General features: G+C 36.1%; 1 protein-coding gene across 4 annotated transcripts in view; it reads right to left on the bottom strand.

The window, feature by feature from the left end:
* Window positions 1-16,458, bottom strand: part of LOC132791259 (uncharacterized) — a 40,048-nt gene that overhangs the window by 15,500 nt on the left and 8,090 nt on the right. Inside the window, exons 1-2 of one of the 4 annotated variants that reach the window (XM_060800107.1) lie at window positions 6,963-7,521; window positions 4,099-5,276 (exon numbers count right to left, since the gene is read on the bottom strand). The exons of 1 other annotated variant lie outside the window; for it this stretch is intronic. In XM_060800107.1, coding sequence (XP_060656090.1) covers window positions 4,099-4,669 — 571 coding nt within the window. In that variant the 5' untranslated portion in view covers window positions 4,670-5,276; window positions 6,963-7,521. Of the gene's footprint in view, window positions 1-4,098; window positions 5,630-6,962; window positions 7,522-16,458 lie in introns of those variants that run through there. 2 more of the 4 variants (XM_060800108.1, XM_060800106.1) reach the window with 2 other exon arrangements.

Genomic DNA, 16,458 nt, shown 5'->3' with positions numbered 1-16,458 from the left:
TTGTACAGCAATTTTAAGTTACTCAGACGTTACAGCTACTAAATTAGCATTGTTAAAGTGGAATATCTTTTGTGAGTTTTTAAAATTAAATGAATTTCGCGCAATTGCCCAAAGGCTTAAATTGAAAATGCGAAAAAATAAAACTACCAAAAAGGGAAGCAATTATAAAGACGCAGGCAAATCAGTTAAAATGACAACGATGCGACGCCCGCAACAATGGCAGCTGCAGCAACAAACAAAAATCCCGGCAACAGCAACCGACAACAAACAATAACAACAACAACGACGAACGGAAGAAGAAGAAGAGCAGCTACCACATAAGATAAACAACTCATTAAAAGGAAATTAAACAGCCATGAACCGAATAACGTCACTCATACGCACTGTGACACCGCAGACAATACGTACTACGTTGCGTATGAGTGACGTACTACAGCTTGATAAATACATAAACTCATAAAGAGACATGCATACCTGTTATTGTTGTTTGTCAGCAATTTAAATAAGAATTAACAAAATAAAAAGCGAAGTGAAAAACTGAATTCAAGTTTATTTAAATGTGCGACATCAAGTTTACGATAATTGCGGCCTATATAAATATATTTATAGTTAGCATAGAGAGAGATCTACGTAGGCGAATAGCATTAAAGCTAAACGCAAAAAAAACGAAGAAAAACGTGAGAAGTGCTAAGTGGGGTTTGGCTGATAACATGGACTCTGGACGGTTGCCAAGGCCCGAAAAGTTGCCAGTGGTTTTTTGTTCTGGTTCTTGTTGTTGTTGTTGTTGTCCGACGTGGAGGCGAACGTGAGTCAAGCCATGTTGCAAGTTGACAGATTACAGTGCAGCAGCAGCAACAGCAGCAGCAACTAGCAGACATTTGATTGATGAATTGTTATAGTGTGTTTGCTGGCGAGTGTGAGTAAGGTACAAATAAAACAACTTAGATCGCACTTGGCAAGCAAACTTTGCCGAAACTATCTTTAAGATAGTGGATAGTGCTTTAAAGACTGCTCGCAATGAATAACATTAGCATTAAATGTTAGCAACATCAACTTTGAAATGTTAATCTTAGTTACTTTAGTCTATTTGACTCCTGAAAATTTATTGCGGTCAGATAAAAATTGTAAAAGTGATTTAAGAAATACTTTTGTATAGGCAAACTCTTACTTATTGGGAGTCTTAGTAGCTTTGGCTGATAATCTGGTATATTATACACTCTATGATATATTTTTAATGTAAAATATCAAATATAGTCATTGGTATATTTTTCTTATTCTTATGCTGCGGTACATTAACTTGGTATATTTTAAAATTAATACCGCACTGTTTTGCTCTTATTCATAATGGGTAGCGGGTATCTCACAGTCGAGCACACTCGACGGTAACTTTCTTACATATTTATTCAGTTCCTTGCATTATTTTTCATTAATTTATATTTAAATAGATTATATAAAATTAGTTTATACTTTCATTTTGTATCATTAATTTACGTCATTTTCATTTCATTTTAAATAAAGTGCTGTAAATATAAAATTTATGTAGTTTTCTTTAACAAACAACTTCCCAACAACTAATTTCTCTTCGCCCTCAACTACTTTATTTAACATTAGAGACTGCTGGAAATGAGAAACAAAAGCATTAGATGTTAGCAACAACTACTTTAAAATCCTAATCTTACTCGTAATTTTATTTTTGTACAATTCTTTTTTAAATTGTTCCTTTCATTTTTTTATTTCTTCAATTTATAGCTTTTTAGAAAATGTAATATTTTGTAATACAAGTATACAATTTTTGTATTTTAAATAACGTGCTCCAAATATAAAAAATATGTAGTTTTGTTGAATAAAAAAGTTCCCAAAATAGCTGAAATGATTTATTTAAAAACAAATAAACTCTCAGCGGATTTAACTACTTTGTTTAACATTACTATTAGCTGTGTTAACAGCTTGCTCTAATTACATGTGCTTCCCTTTTGCCTTTTGTATTTTTATTGACTTGCCCATTAGAAATTGTTGAAGTGTGCTTTTGAATTGTGTGCAGTTATCAGTTGCCAAGTTGGTTATCTTGACGAATGCAAGTGAATATCGTTCATTCACATGCTGACCCGCTTTTAAGTGCTTTGGTGCTCATGTCTCTGTAACTGCCTGCATGTGATGCGCCTGTTAACAAAACCCTAATCGAAGTCAATACAAAACAAAACAACACAGCACAGCACAACACAACACACACACAGAAAGCAGAGCAATTGTCTAAACCAATTGAGTTGTGTCAGAGCCAAAAGCCAAGAGCAATGGCAAGAGGAATCGGATTCTTTTGTTTAGTTTGAGGCAGTACAAAGCAATTTTAATTAATTAACACAAATTTGCAATGTAATCGAGCCTCGAACTGGGCAAACACAGCACTGAGCACTTGAGAGGGAGTGAGACTCTTCGATGGATGTTGTGTTGTTTGGTCCAAACTGGGCCACTTGACTGCAGCTTTAATTAACTGGAAATGTTATGTTTGCTTTTAGCTGACAAACAAAAGGTCCAAAGGGGCCAGATAACAGGCGAATTGCATTTGTCTGTGTGGCCCTAATCATTGCTGCTCAGAATTTATTAGCTAATTGCCTTATAATTTATAATTAGAGTCAGAGCTAGAGACAAATTATGATAGCAGCAGCAGCAGCAGCAGAAGCATAAGTCCAATGCTGGAGTTCTATTTCTAGCTCGACAATTATTTGGCAATTGGCTAAGCAAATAGCAGACAGAGACAGTGAGGCAGTGAGACAAACGGACAATGCTGTTGTTTATTTATCAAGCTGTGAAATATTTGTGGAAATGCTTTTGTTTGGGCTTTAAGTTGTATTCAAGTCACAAGACTCATTTGAAGCCATTCTATTCGCACTACTCACAGCTCGCAAATGCAAATAAATAACGTTCAAATTTCAAATTTATTTGCATTAGTTTTGCTGCCGTGTCTAATTGTGACTCATCATTATCATCACAAGCATTGCCAACACCATCATCTTCAACATCGTCATCATCAACATCGTCAGCTTCAACTTAATCATCGTCGTTGCTTCGTTCGCTTTTAGTTTGTGTTCTGTTTTTGTTCCATTCACTGTGTAACTTCTTCTGCCCGCAGACTTTGCTTTACTACTTTGTTTGTTTGTTGATGTTTTAGTTGCCTAACTGCCCTGCACTTCCTCTTCTCCCCCTTTTGCATTCACCTTTTTTTGTTTGTGCTTGGCACATTGCATCGCAGACACGCGCAAAAGAACAAAACGGGCTTATTGTCGTCATTGTGAAAGCTGTTCTTGAATTCAATTTCTGATTTTTGATTAAACCCCCACAAACGTTGCTTTTAGTTGATGGCATTTGTTTTCTTCTTGATGATTAGTCGGGCTTTTTGTTAGCTTTAATTAGCAGTTAAGTATTAAATACTAGCATGTCTAATTGGCGGAAATTGGGAGAGCTATCTCAATATAGGATTTAGCACATTTTCATTTATCGATATATGATGGCTTGTTAACACATGATCGATAATTATTCGTGATGTTTGATTTGCACAGCAATAATATTTGTATCACAATTAAAATATCGATAACTACGTACACTTTTGCAAAGCAATAATATTTGTATCACAATTATGTTTATCGATATAGAATATCGATAACTTTGTTATTTTTATCGATAACTGATTCATATTAGGAATTTTTCGTTTGCATAAGCACAAACGTTTGAATCATATATATATTTATCGATGTAAGATATCGATCAAATGTATATTTTTAATCGATAACAATTTTTTTTTGTATCGATATCAATTAAATGTGTTTAGATTAGAGTGGAATTAAAGATTTGATTAATATCTAAATTATTAAATTACTCCTCATTTCGATAAAAAACTAACACACCGATAATCATGTATGCATATCGATAAACAAAATTGTGATTTGAAGTTTTATTGAATGAGGTAAGTACATTCAACCCGCTTTGTCTTCCCATGCCCATTATCACGTAAATAAGTGCGATCACATCGCGTATACGCAATGTAGTCGTACGAGTGGTTATTAAGTATACGCCGTGTGGCGCTTGTCATATGGTGGCACTCACATGAATTCTTCCACTGTTGAAACTTGTGATACAGGAAGCAGGCGCATATGAAGAAGATGATAAACACAATGAGCAGCGTGAGAATGACCCCAATCCAAATATCGCTGACCACATGCGCAAAATCCTCCTCTTCGCCCGTGTAGATGCGCGAACCGTGCGCAATGTGAGGCGTTGGGTTACGAGCAGCGGGCAAGACATCGCTAAAGAGCCGATCATCAACATCGGCCACATCGTTGGCTGTGGCACCGCCACTCAAATTGATCTCCACCTCCTGGCGATCGATGGTGAAGTTCCCTAAGGCGGAATCCAGGCCGAGAGCAAGTTGCTCGAGTTTATTGATTAAAATTGAGTAGTTGCCTGGCAAATCGAAGCCATCCAATTGGAGTTTCTCTGCACTACTGGTGGCATTAGCCAGTGTGGTTGTCGTTGTTGTTGTGGTGGTCAGATTCATGGCGGTGGCATTGAGACTATTCGACGGCTCTGCAGCGGCGGCGGCAATCTCAAGGCTGTTGTCATCAAGGCCCGCCAGCAAATTGCCCGTCAAATTGAGCGCTTTGAGTAACTCGACCATGTTCAAACTTCTCGATATTTAGTTATTTAGTTATTCGGTTATGTGATTTGTTGTTTGCAGTGTTGCTGTGTGGATGGTTGTTGGCTGTTGGCTGTTGACAATGGCACACGCGTTCAGTGGCTCAGCTTTGTGGCTGTGACTTCATTTCGCGACTGAAAACCTCCGACGAGTGTAAAGTTGCAAATTTGTTGTGGCGCTTTTTGTCGACAGCGACCGAGTTGTGTATAGTATTTTTTATTTTTACTCTCTTTTTTTTTGTATTTATTATTTTAACAGTTTGTTGTTGTTGTTGCTGCTGTGGCTGTGGCTGCTGCTTCTGCGTTTTTGTTAAAAATCTTTTTATTTATTTCTGTTTCGTTTCGTACATTTTATATACATGAGATTTTTCACTTTTCAACTAATTGTATTAACGCGTTTGTGTTAATTCGCCATACGCATCTGCGGCTGTGGCTGTGACTGCGATTGCTTCGACTGCTGCTGAAGCTGTGGCGGTTGTTGTATATGTATCTGTATTCGTAGCTGTATCTGTATCTGGTAGATACATTATACGTCGCTTATTCGTTGTACAAATATTGATAGTGGCTATTAAACTCCTTGCGCGATTTATCTTAGCAATAAACGTTACTAAATAAAGTATTGGACTCGCTCTAAGCTATAGATATAGCCATAGAGATAGCTGCAGATGTAGCTGTATCTGTATCTATATCTGTAGCTTTAGCTCTGGCTTTATTGATTTTCTCAACTCTATAAAATTGTTGTTTGGGTCGTGCTTGTGCTTTGCTCTGTTTCATTTACTGTTTCCGACTTGTCAGCCATAAAAAGTTCTCCTGTTTGATTTACCAATTGCCAGCTACATGTGAAACCCCCGCTAAAGGACACACGTGCGTCGTCTTGGGTGCAGTTGCACTTAAGCTTCAGCGAGAGATCTTCAAATGCCAAAACATAAATGAAGAGAATAAACTTAAGCAATAAATTAACTTTAAAACGAAGCGCAAATTATGATTCAGCAAACACTTTTATTTTAGATTCTCCAAATTATCAAATACTCTGTTTTAATTAAGAAATCTCAAAAACTTTTCAGCTGTTTTCCCTTAATGCTGATAATTAAGCAGAACCTGTAATCACCTTTTATGGATTGCAATCTCCACTCAACTACCAATTAGATGCAATTGTATTTAGACTAAAACGTGATTGTAGCTCGTAAAATAATGCGGCTCATTAAACTGCTTCCAACTACCGTAGACCTCAAGTTGTTAATAAACTTAGTTGCAATATATTTTTATCTGTGTACAATTTGATGAAGTACTCGCATTTGTATAACGTCATTAAGGGCGCAATTAATGAATAAATCAAGTGGAAAATTTCAAGTTTTCAACGCTCAACGTTCGCAACTGTATCAGAAAAGTTTTTCAGGGGGGGCATCTAAATTGACAGGCCCCAGATGATGCTTGGCGGCCCCACAAACACATGCTACAGTTTATAATGTTATAAACTAGAGCGCGTCATAGCTTGTTTTTGATGAATTCATATCAATTCTATTGGAGATAAAGCAGCATGCCGAGCGATCTAACATTCATACAAACATATGTATCAGAAAATTAAATAATACTTTTATATACTGTATTTACAAATGTATATTCTATATACATATATTTCTATTAAATTTTCTTAAAAAATATCAATATATATCAAAGTAATAATCTTAATTGCTATTTAAAGAACTTAAAACTTTAAACTGATTTTGTCATTTGATCAATGATCGTAAATAAAATTAAGTATATTCCTAACACTTCCGTTCAATACAAATTATAAATATTCTGATACAGTTAAATATTCAAAATTGATCCTTCACATATCTTCATATTCAACGCTTCAAAACTTTGTTTATCTTTTTATTAAATTCTGTGCAATTTCTTAAATTACGCTCGCTTGATCAATCAAAATACATTCGAGATATATATGAACTTAAGCAATCACTTTAAAGGCACAATTCATTCCAAATGAACAGTCATTTCAATCAGTCGCTCTCAATTAAATTGAAGAGTATATTCTCAGCATCATTAAAGCACATAAACAACATTTTTTTACGGCATTTTCTTATGATGAACGAAAACAAAAAACAAAACACAAAGTGAATAGAGAAAAAACAGAGCAAAGACACAGCAAGTCACGCAAAATGGAAAAGCAGGAAGAGATTGCACTTTATGTAATATTTATAACTGATTTTTTTATCGTTATAATTATTTATTATATTGTGAAAAATTCTGTTTAGTGGGGAATGTGCTTAACATACATTTCGAAAACTCTTAATATTTAATAACAAATAAAATTGTTGAAGACTGCTCAATAGATTTTTGGCGCCATTTCGATTGCTTTGCCGGCAACAACAATTAATTTGCATAAACGATTTCAAGCGAATTCGACGAGACGCGATGAGTATTCCACGACCTCTATCAACAATTTGTAGAATTTTGTGTTTTCTTTTTTCGACTTGAAACAACTCGCGGCGGATTTGCAAATTTCGGTTGTTTTTTTGTTGCACTTTTAATTTATATTATTTATTTAGAATTTATTGTTATTATTATGTGCTGGCAATTTGTCAAACCGAACGCGCGCGCTTGTTTACAACAATTAAAAAACTGTTTCGTAGCGAGCCGCAATTACAGCCAAGTTAACTGCGATAACTTAATGTTAATGTTAACGTTAACTTGCTGCGACAACGACAACGTGAACAGCGACTGCGACGTCAACTGCGCTGTCAGCTTTGGCTGCTGTGTTTGTGTATCTGTGTGTATCTGTATATCTGTAGCTGGACAGGCACAGGGACTGGGACAGCACACAGCAAGCAGAGCAAACAAGCACCTCGAACCCAGCTGACTGCTGACTACTCTGTCTGCGACTGCCGACAGAGCTGCTCTTGTCGCTGACTGTATCCGTGTATTTTTCTGTGTGTGTGTATCTGTAGCTGTAGCTGACGTGAAGACGCCGCAAAAAATACGAAATGAAAAAAAAAAAATGAAATCAACTAAAACAACGCAGCGCCTGACGAACGGAGGCCCCCATCGACAGCGAATCGGGCGCAACGTCAATGTTTTCACTATCGGAAATAAATTACAAACAAAAACAAAGAATCAACAGTTATGCGGGGAGTGACGTGCTGTGAATACCCTACTTTCAAGTGGATGACAAACTTTAATACATGTTCTACATTGCTTTTTTATTTGCTGATCATTGCTCTTAAGACTTTGGGATGTACACAAGAATTACTATGACATATCGGATTTAATTTTTTAATGATCATAGGCTTTTCGGCTTATATGATTCGTTTAATTTTGCTATAAATAGAAAATATTGATCAAAGAGACATACATAGATTTAAAAATAGCAGAATTTTTTGTATTTTTACCTAATTTTGTAGATCATTAAAGATTTGTGTAGTAAATATTTCATAAATTATTTCTTGTCATATAAATTTAGTTAACCATTAATGTAAGCCTTTTTTTTTGGTGAAATTCTTAGTTAAGCAGTAACACATGATATATATTTATTCATTTGTAATTTTATGCCGCAATAGTATAGTAGTATAACTAATTTTATTATTCAAAATATTATTGCAAAAAGTTGAAAATGAGATTTTTTTAATTGATACACTTCGATTGTTAATATTCCCATGAATTGCTTTAACATATTCAGTCTGAAAGTCTGATTAGTTTTAGCTGGTTTATATACCCTAGAATTTATTTTAAAGATACAAATTAAATACAATAAGTAAATGTCATATATATAATTTCTTTATTTAGTATTTTTTTCTAAGTTATAAAAAAAAACTAGTAAATAAGTTAATATATTTTAAATATATTCATATTAAATTGAATGCACCCTTATGTAGGGTACAACAATAACAAAACACCGCAAAATGTAGTTGCAGAGCATTTTGCCGATAGCAGCGAGGCGTTGTTGTTGTTTACTTCTTTTTTTTTTTGAGTATTTGTTTAAGCGAATATTTGAAAATGACTTGAGAATATCATTTAAAATCAGTAAACAATATTTACCATGAAATGCGTCAAGTGTTTCAATTTCCCAACAGTGTTGTTTTATTTTTAATTTTAAATAAATATTTAATTATTTAAATGCAGTTCTAATGCTCGAAGGCAACATTTGTGAATTATGCACATTATTTACAATTAATTGAATGCGTTTTCGAACCTTTTGAACAACTGATGAAGCATAAAACAATGCTTTAATAATACTCTATGACAGCTGTGAGTTTGTGATTTGAAATGGGTAATTGAGACTATAAATTTTGTGTTATAAATTTCATATTTAATATAATATATAATTGAATATTACTGAGTATATTTTAGTCACTAATAAATTCATGGTTGTCTTGGCTTTTCGCATGTCTCTTGATTAAAATTTGCATTTAATTATTTTGTATAAATTTATTGCCAAAATTCCGTTCAATTCGATTTGTGCAATTTGCGGCTGCAACATCGATAATGCGTTTTGTGTGGCACGAGGTTTGAGGTGAGAGTGGGCGCGGTGTGTGGCATGGTTGCATAGCTGCGTTAAATTGCTGCATGGCAATTGTGGCATCGCTTTAATGCAATTGCATAATGCCCACATAGGCGTGGCCATAATGATAATCAAAACTTACAATCACAATCGTCGTTGCAGTTGCAGTTGCTGTTGCAGCATTCATGCTCGGCACTCGTAATTACGCTCAATGCACATTCAGCATTCAGCATTCGTTCTATGTATTCGCATTGTTTGCGCAATATTTTGCAAGTTATTTAAATTTTTTTGTTGTAATTGTAATCATTGCATAAAGCCGCAATAGACTCCATTCGTATATTTGAATAAATGATACCCTGTAAAACTAAACAGAAGGCGTATTTCGCATTATTAATTGATAATTGAGATAAGATTCGTTTCAGTTGCTGTCCGTTGCAGTTAATAATTTTACAGGGTATCTTTCTGCTATGCACTCTGCATTCTGTGGGTGTGTTCAGGCATCAAATCCAATTAACATTCTACACAGCTTAGTGATACATGATTTGAGTTATCAGCTCGCCGCTCGACTCGACGCAACTGAACTCGACTCTCTGCGATTCGGATTGATTGCAGTACTTAAAAAAAAATGAACATCGTTTACACGTGGTATAAATACATGTGTAATCAATTACTTCTAGCACACACCCACAACTGGCATTGCTGCGATATTGAAATTTCGAATTTTCCCAAAAAGTTTGTCAGCTTTCATTAGGTGCTCACTTAATCAGACATCCGGAAAAACACCTCGATTCCAAAGTGTTTATTTTGGCACGGATTTTGCTGACCAATTTGGATTTAAATTTGCTAGCCAAAAACAGTTGTTTTAAGAGACTTAGAATTACTATTTTAATTCTTAAACAATTAGTACAAAAATGTGTTTTGAATTGATAAAATAATAGAAACAGTCCTAATTCTACTTTCTATTTAAGGTTTTCCCTATTGCGTCTTTTATATGTTTATCAACCTCTCACAATGAAATTCCCACTTTAGTTAATTGATTTGGTGAACTACATTCAGAAGAGTTCAAGGCCATAAGTAAGGGCATTTTTTTCGAGTGCAACATTTTTATGCATAACAATAAATACAATAAAGTGTTTATTATTAATGCTGAGTCTATTTATTGCACGTTAAACATTCATTTAAGCTCAATTGATTGGCCCTAAGCTCTATTTAAATGGCACATATTGTATATGCATCTATTGTATTAAGAGTGCATGTAAATTAGCCTCGATTCGAACAATAAAAGTACTCGAGTTCGTACTCGTACATGGAGTGCATATCCATGGCTAATTAATAAATTACATTTAATGGGACATAATACTAACGCGTTAAACGGAAATAAAAAGCAAATTAAACAATAAGCGCGCATCTATCGTATTTTAGTAAATCATGTTAAATTGCGGGTAATTTAATTCAAACACACACACGAACGTTGCATATACCCTGCAGATATGGCAGATGCTTTCGATTTAAATAGAACTGATAATATGCCTCATAAATTTTGTTATAATTTGTTTATCTGCGAGTGTGTGTGTGTGTGGGTGAGCTGTGTGCATCTATCAAAAATTATTGTTGACTGTTTGTGATAGGTGGGTTTTTAACCAAGTCTTGAGTGCTGCTGATAAGAACTGAACTGAAACTGAAACTGATTCTGTGCGAAATTCTCATGATTTATGAGTGGGGCGGCTGCATTCTATGGCACCGGATGCTTATCTGGAGTGTCGTTTATTATCTTGACAACTCGAATACCCGATTGTCATCAACGCGTATATCAAATGAGGCAGACCAGAATTATAAATATGTGTTAAGTAGCACTCGTAATATGAGTATAAGTATGTGTTATTTATTACCCTTAGGCGATGCCATTGATTGCACTTTGTTTACTATTATTTGACTTTTGCAATTGTGCAAATACGAGATGAAATATGTGAGAAATAAGCATTTAAACCAAGCTGATAAATTGCTGAAACTATCAACAGATTTTGGTTTCAACTGGTTTTCTGTTTACGTCCACGCCATGCAATTATTGGGTGGGGTAAAACAATAAGTGCAAAAACTTTGCTTTCATACATTGCCAAGTTAATTAGACCCTTGAAAATCTGTGAGGCGTATTTCTAGATTATTAAAAGTCAGCACTATTAGCAGGACACTTTCCTGGGTTGATGTCCACAATCGAAAGATCATCCACCACAACACAGTTCACAACTGACAGCACAGTTAAGGTTTATGTCTTGGCTATGATATTCTATTGGTGTGCTAGTTTTCGCACCCTTAAGGAGTTGATTGGTTCTTTCTCAGACTAGATCGAATAGGAGCACAAACTCACCACAGTGCTACTTCAGAGAAGCAACAGAAATGATAATAATAATAATAACAACAATCATCAAAACAGTTGTGCAAGTCATTATTAGCCACCGTTTTTGTAGACAGCTTCGTTTTTTTGTTGATCGGTGCCAGGCAACGAGCATTCAACTGGTGTCTAAACTGGTTGCGCATGCGTGAATTACCCGCTAAACTGTACTTGATTTAATCATGGGACCTAAGCTCATAGCTCACATATCATATGATGCTGAAGTAAGTAAGTGAGTCAAGCGCCAACAGGTCTGGTTATAATATAGCTGCTTGATAACGATGATAAAGCCGTTAATGACTTAATGCCACCGGAATATGTGATCGTAAATCCATCAGTTAACTATGCGTTTCATTGTGTAATTTGCCAATCTGTGGAATTCTCTTTGCACTTTGTTCGGAATTCGTCTGTCGGCGAGTCATGCTGATTAGCATGTTGTGTTATTAACCCTTTGGATAGATCTTGACTTGATGTTTACAGCGAGTCATAGTTGAATACTCTTTACAGTACGTCATCTTTGTTTGCACTTTAGTCATATACACACCTGCTCTCTCCTGTTTTACAGCGCATCTATTTATAGTTCTTTCTGGTCTGGTGAGGCATAAAACTTATCAGCAAGGTCAGGTGTGAGTTTTTCCCAAGACCAAATTGAGTTGGCTTTCTTCAACTAAACAAATTTGCCTATTGCGTTGACAGCAGTTGTCATAAATTATTATTTTAAAGGTATTTCCTAGTCGGTTTTATAGTGCGAAGCATTTTTATTTTATTTACCTAATGCGCAAGCTTATTTGGTAAATGAATTAGCCAGTTCTGTTGACTTTTGATCGTCGAAGGCGTTACTAAGAGTGAAAATAGGCGGAAACTATTTAGACTTTAATCGATTAAAATGCGAGACGAGAAAGTACTTATCATAAAAAAATTTATTATTGGAATTAAAAATATTTAATGATTGATTGTATATTATAAAAATGTTTACCTTTGAGTTATTATAATTTACAAAGATAGTACAATGAAGGATTATTTTTAGATTTACAAAGAAAAGTGAAAATAAAATATGATTCCGGTTATTTCTTCCAAGTTTCTATATTAACTCTATCTTTATGTACTCATATACTCAGAAAAGTAAAGAAAATTTGTTGGTAAACTTAGGAAATATAGAAGGAAAGAAAAGAATTGTTTCTTAAAAATAAGAAATCAATTCTAAGGATTTCACACTTAGGATATTGATATTATTATTTTAATCCTAATGTGTTCGAAGCAGTTCCTTAGGAAAGCGCTTAATAAGACGCACAGAATAGAATTTATAAGTATAAAAAAACGTTGAAAAGAAGAAGTAAGGAAAATGTATTAAAGAAGGAGGAAGAAAACTAAACGAAAGCAATTGACCTTCCTTTTATCATATTATCTTTAAATTGATAGTGATAATATACTACCATTTCCTTACTAAAGGGTCACTTCCTAAAGAAAAACATTCAGCGCAGCTATTGCCTTATAAAGTACAATATATTGGCTGCTGTCAGTTGCATTGACAGTAATACGATTTGTATGTTAAAATCCTGCTGCTCATGTAAATTTCAATTTGATGCAAAGCGGAAATGATCAAACGCCTCATTACGCATCAGTTTTAGTTTCCGTTCCCGTGTCGAGTTCTAGTTTTAAGCATGGGTTCCTTGTTTTTTAATAGAATATTAACAATAATGAAAATACAAAAGTAGATTTCTGGGTTCTATTGTGGACATTGTTGACAAACAGCTCGTAAATTACTCGCTCATTTTTCAGGCATTTAATGAGCGTGGCATCAAGAGGAGGGAGCACAGAGAGAGAGAGAGAGAGAGAGGGCAGGGGTTTTGCACCTTTGTCATTCGGTCATTCAGTCATTCGGTTGTTCTGGTCTCCGCCTCAGTCACGGTTCTGGCTGAATGCACCGCAACGGAAGTTGACGGCGAGTGGTGGCAATGAGGTCAGCGTCAGTGAATGAGCCTTTAAAGTTGCTTGGTGACAATCCGCTCTATGGGATATGGAATATGGGATCGATAATTGAATAGCATTTTCATTTTGCATAACTTCTCGCTATTGAAGTTGTTGCCCCTTCGTGCGGCCCCCTTTTCAATTTCCTGTTCTCACACAGAGCACAAAGTGCCGTACAAGAGTGAATATAGCCAAAAGGCAAACAAATCAATATATGAATAACCCGAGCAATAGATGAAAAAGAAGCGCAAACGATTGTGCGAGTCTCTAGCTACCTCTCTCAGTCTCTTCAGATCCTTGCTGTATCCTTGTGTGTACCTGTTGTTGTCTGGAGTCTGAGGCGCAAAGGCAGACACCACAAAATAACACAACAGACGCACAGTCGCAGTCTCAGTTCCGAGCTGTGCTGTGCCGTGAGTGCCTTTTGCGAGGGGTGCCTAACCGTTTCCGTTTAGCAAAGAAAACAATAACAATGAGAGATTTTTCAAGCAGATACCGAGGGGCTCTTTACCCATCTACATCCACATCCACATCGACATCGGCATCGGCTGCGACCGGAAAAGCGCATTTAACGCGATTTGATGGTTTACAAATTGGCTTAAACAGCTATCTCCGGCAGCGGCAACAACTGACGGCATTTTCTTGTATCCTTTTCTATTCTCATTCCCCCTTTTTTATTCTCTGTTGTTGCCTTTTTTTTGAACCGATTGAGCATGTGTTCCTTGGGTAGGATATACCGTGAGATGCGGCATGTTGCGCTTGATAAGATTGTAGCATTGCTAATATCTCTTGGGCCCCAAAAGGAGTTTGCGTGTCGCCTTAGACAAAAGGATTCGACATTGAATTGCATTCAGAGATGTTTGATTGATACAACGCACCAGATGTTCGTAGTTCCGTCTTGGAAATATATGCGTATTAAGACAGAACGATAAAAATAATAATCCTTGCAGAGATCATGCAGACGAATCTTATAACATCTGTAAATCTAGAAATTTTCTCTAGAAATCCTTTTTTTGTAAAGCAATTTCTGTTTTAAAATAAAAATTTTATTTAAAAATAGCTCTCATCTAATTACCTTAACCATTTTAAGTGGTCTGAAGATTGAAGAAAAATATTCAGATGTTTTAAATTCACAAAATATTGTAAATAAAATACTATTCTATTTATTTTAAAGTGCTTATAACTTTCGATTTCAATGACAAGTTTCAGAAGAATTGAAACTATTTGCATAGTTTAACTATTTAAATAAGTTATAGCAACTATTTAGCAACTATTCGTATCAAATAGTTCTCCTTTTTCCTAATTCAATAAAGTGACTCAAATTTACAGAGAGCAATTTAAAAATGCAGTTTATACATTTTTTTTTCGTGAACTATTGAAAGAGTTGTTAATTTAATTAAGCTTCATCCATGAATACATATATTGATTGAATTCAACTACATTACACATATATTGTTGTAGAATTGAATAATATTTAATATTGGTTATTAAATACTAGTTCCGTTGCTTTAAATTTCTGTTTTCCGGCTCAAAGAACTAGTTTCATTCAACCAACTTCCGACTGAATATTGTTGGCTTCAGACTGATAGCGTGGGTGTATCTTAATTTTCGATCTATGCAGACAACTTGAATCAAGTTGCAGACAAGTTTTGCTGGCAGTTCACCTTGCCACATGCCACCTGCCATCTGCCACCTGCTACCTGCCACTTGTCCGGTGTGTGGCGTGGCGGCAATCTTTAGTCGCTGTTGAACAATCAATCATAATTGTTTTTCAGTTTGTCAACAAAACTTGCGGAGAAGAAGCCGAAGCAATCGCTTGCGTTCCACTCACACACAATTTTATCGCAATGCGAGCAGACAGCGTGCCACGCCCTCTTCCACACCAGTGACAGTGACGCCCTCCTAAGTCCTAACAAAAGCGGTTGACTTTGCCACCGTTGGAAGTGGCATGTTGCAGCAGCGTTGAATGTTGCTCGTTTCGCGTTGCGTTGCATAAACTTGCACAAAAAGCGCGCCAAGGGAGACAGCGACAGCTGATAAGGCGCTGAAACGGAAGTACACACACACATAGACAGAGATGTATGAGTGTGTGTATGTGTGTGTGTGTGTGTGTGACAATATGGCGTCGTCAAACGTGTGACAAATAAAAACGCAACCAGGAGAATGTTGAGGGTGCGAGAAGGAGAGAAACGCAACAGTTTGTTGAGAGTATAGGGAGAGCAACAATGGGAGAGGGGAGAAGGGAGAAGGGGGAAGGATGCAAAGCAGCTGACAGGGTGGCATATTGATGGACTCTGAAGCTCTGGGTTGCGTTGAGCTATCAATGCCGTTGTTGGAATTCCCCAGGCGACGAGCTCTCCCGTCCTCCCGCTTGCTCGCAGCCAGTGAAAACCGATTACGTTAGCTGGCGACTAAAGGCTGATGATATGCAAGGACACCACACACACACACAGAGGGAAGGAGGGAAGGAGACACATCCCCAGTCTGCATGCTGTGCGAGTGTTTGTCCTGTGTGTATTCTTGTACAGTATCTGTGCAAACACAGAAGACGAACAGACGCGTTAACATATGATTGTCGTGTGTCTTGTCGCTGTCTGTGACTGTGTCTGTGTCTGTGTGCTGCACATAAAAAGGATAAAGGATAACGAAGCGCAAATTTCAAATAATCATGAATATTACATGAGCTGCAAAGTAGACAAACGTTACACACAGGACACATTCACATCCAGAGAGAGAGAAAGAGAGAGGGAACAAGGGATTGTGAGGCAGCTGCCTGGACGGGGATTTATATGAAAATCATTCACACCAAAAAAGCCCAAATTATTTATTAATGTTCTATGCAAAATGTGCGCTCTGTTCGGTACTCGCTAAGCTGCCAGTTTGACAAACTCTTAGGGACACTTTTTCCTACATTCAA

This window comes from Drosophila nasuta, chromosome 3, assembly GCF_023558535.2.
Source record: "Drosophila nasuta strain 15112-1781.00 chromosome 3, ASM2355853v1, whole genome shotgun sequence".
NCBI classification, from domain to species: Eukaryota; Metazoa; Arthropoda; class Insecta; order Diptera; family Drosophilidae; genus Drosophila; species Drosophila nasuta.
This window is presented reverse-complemented; position numbering and strand designations above follow the sequence as displayed.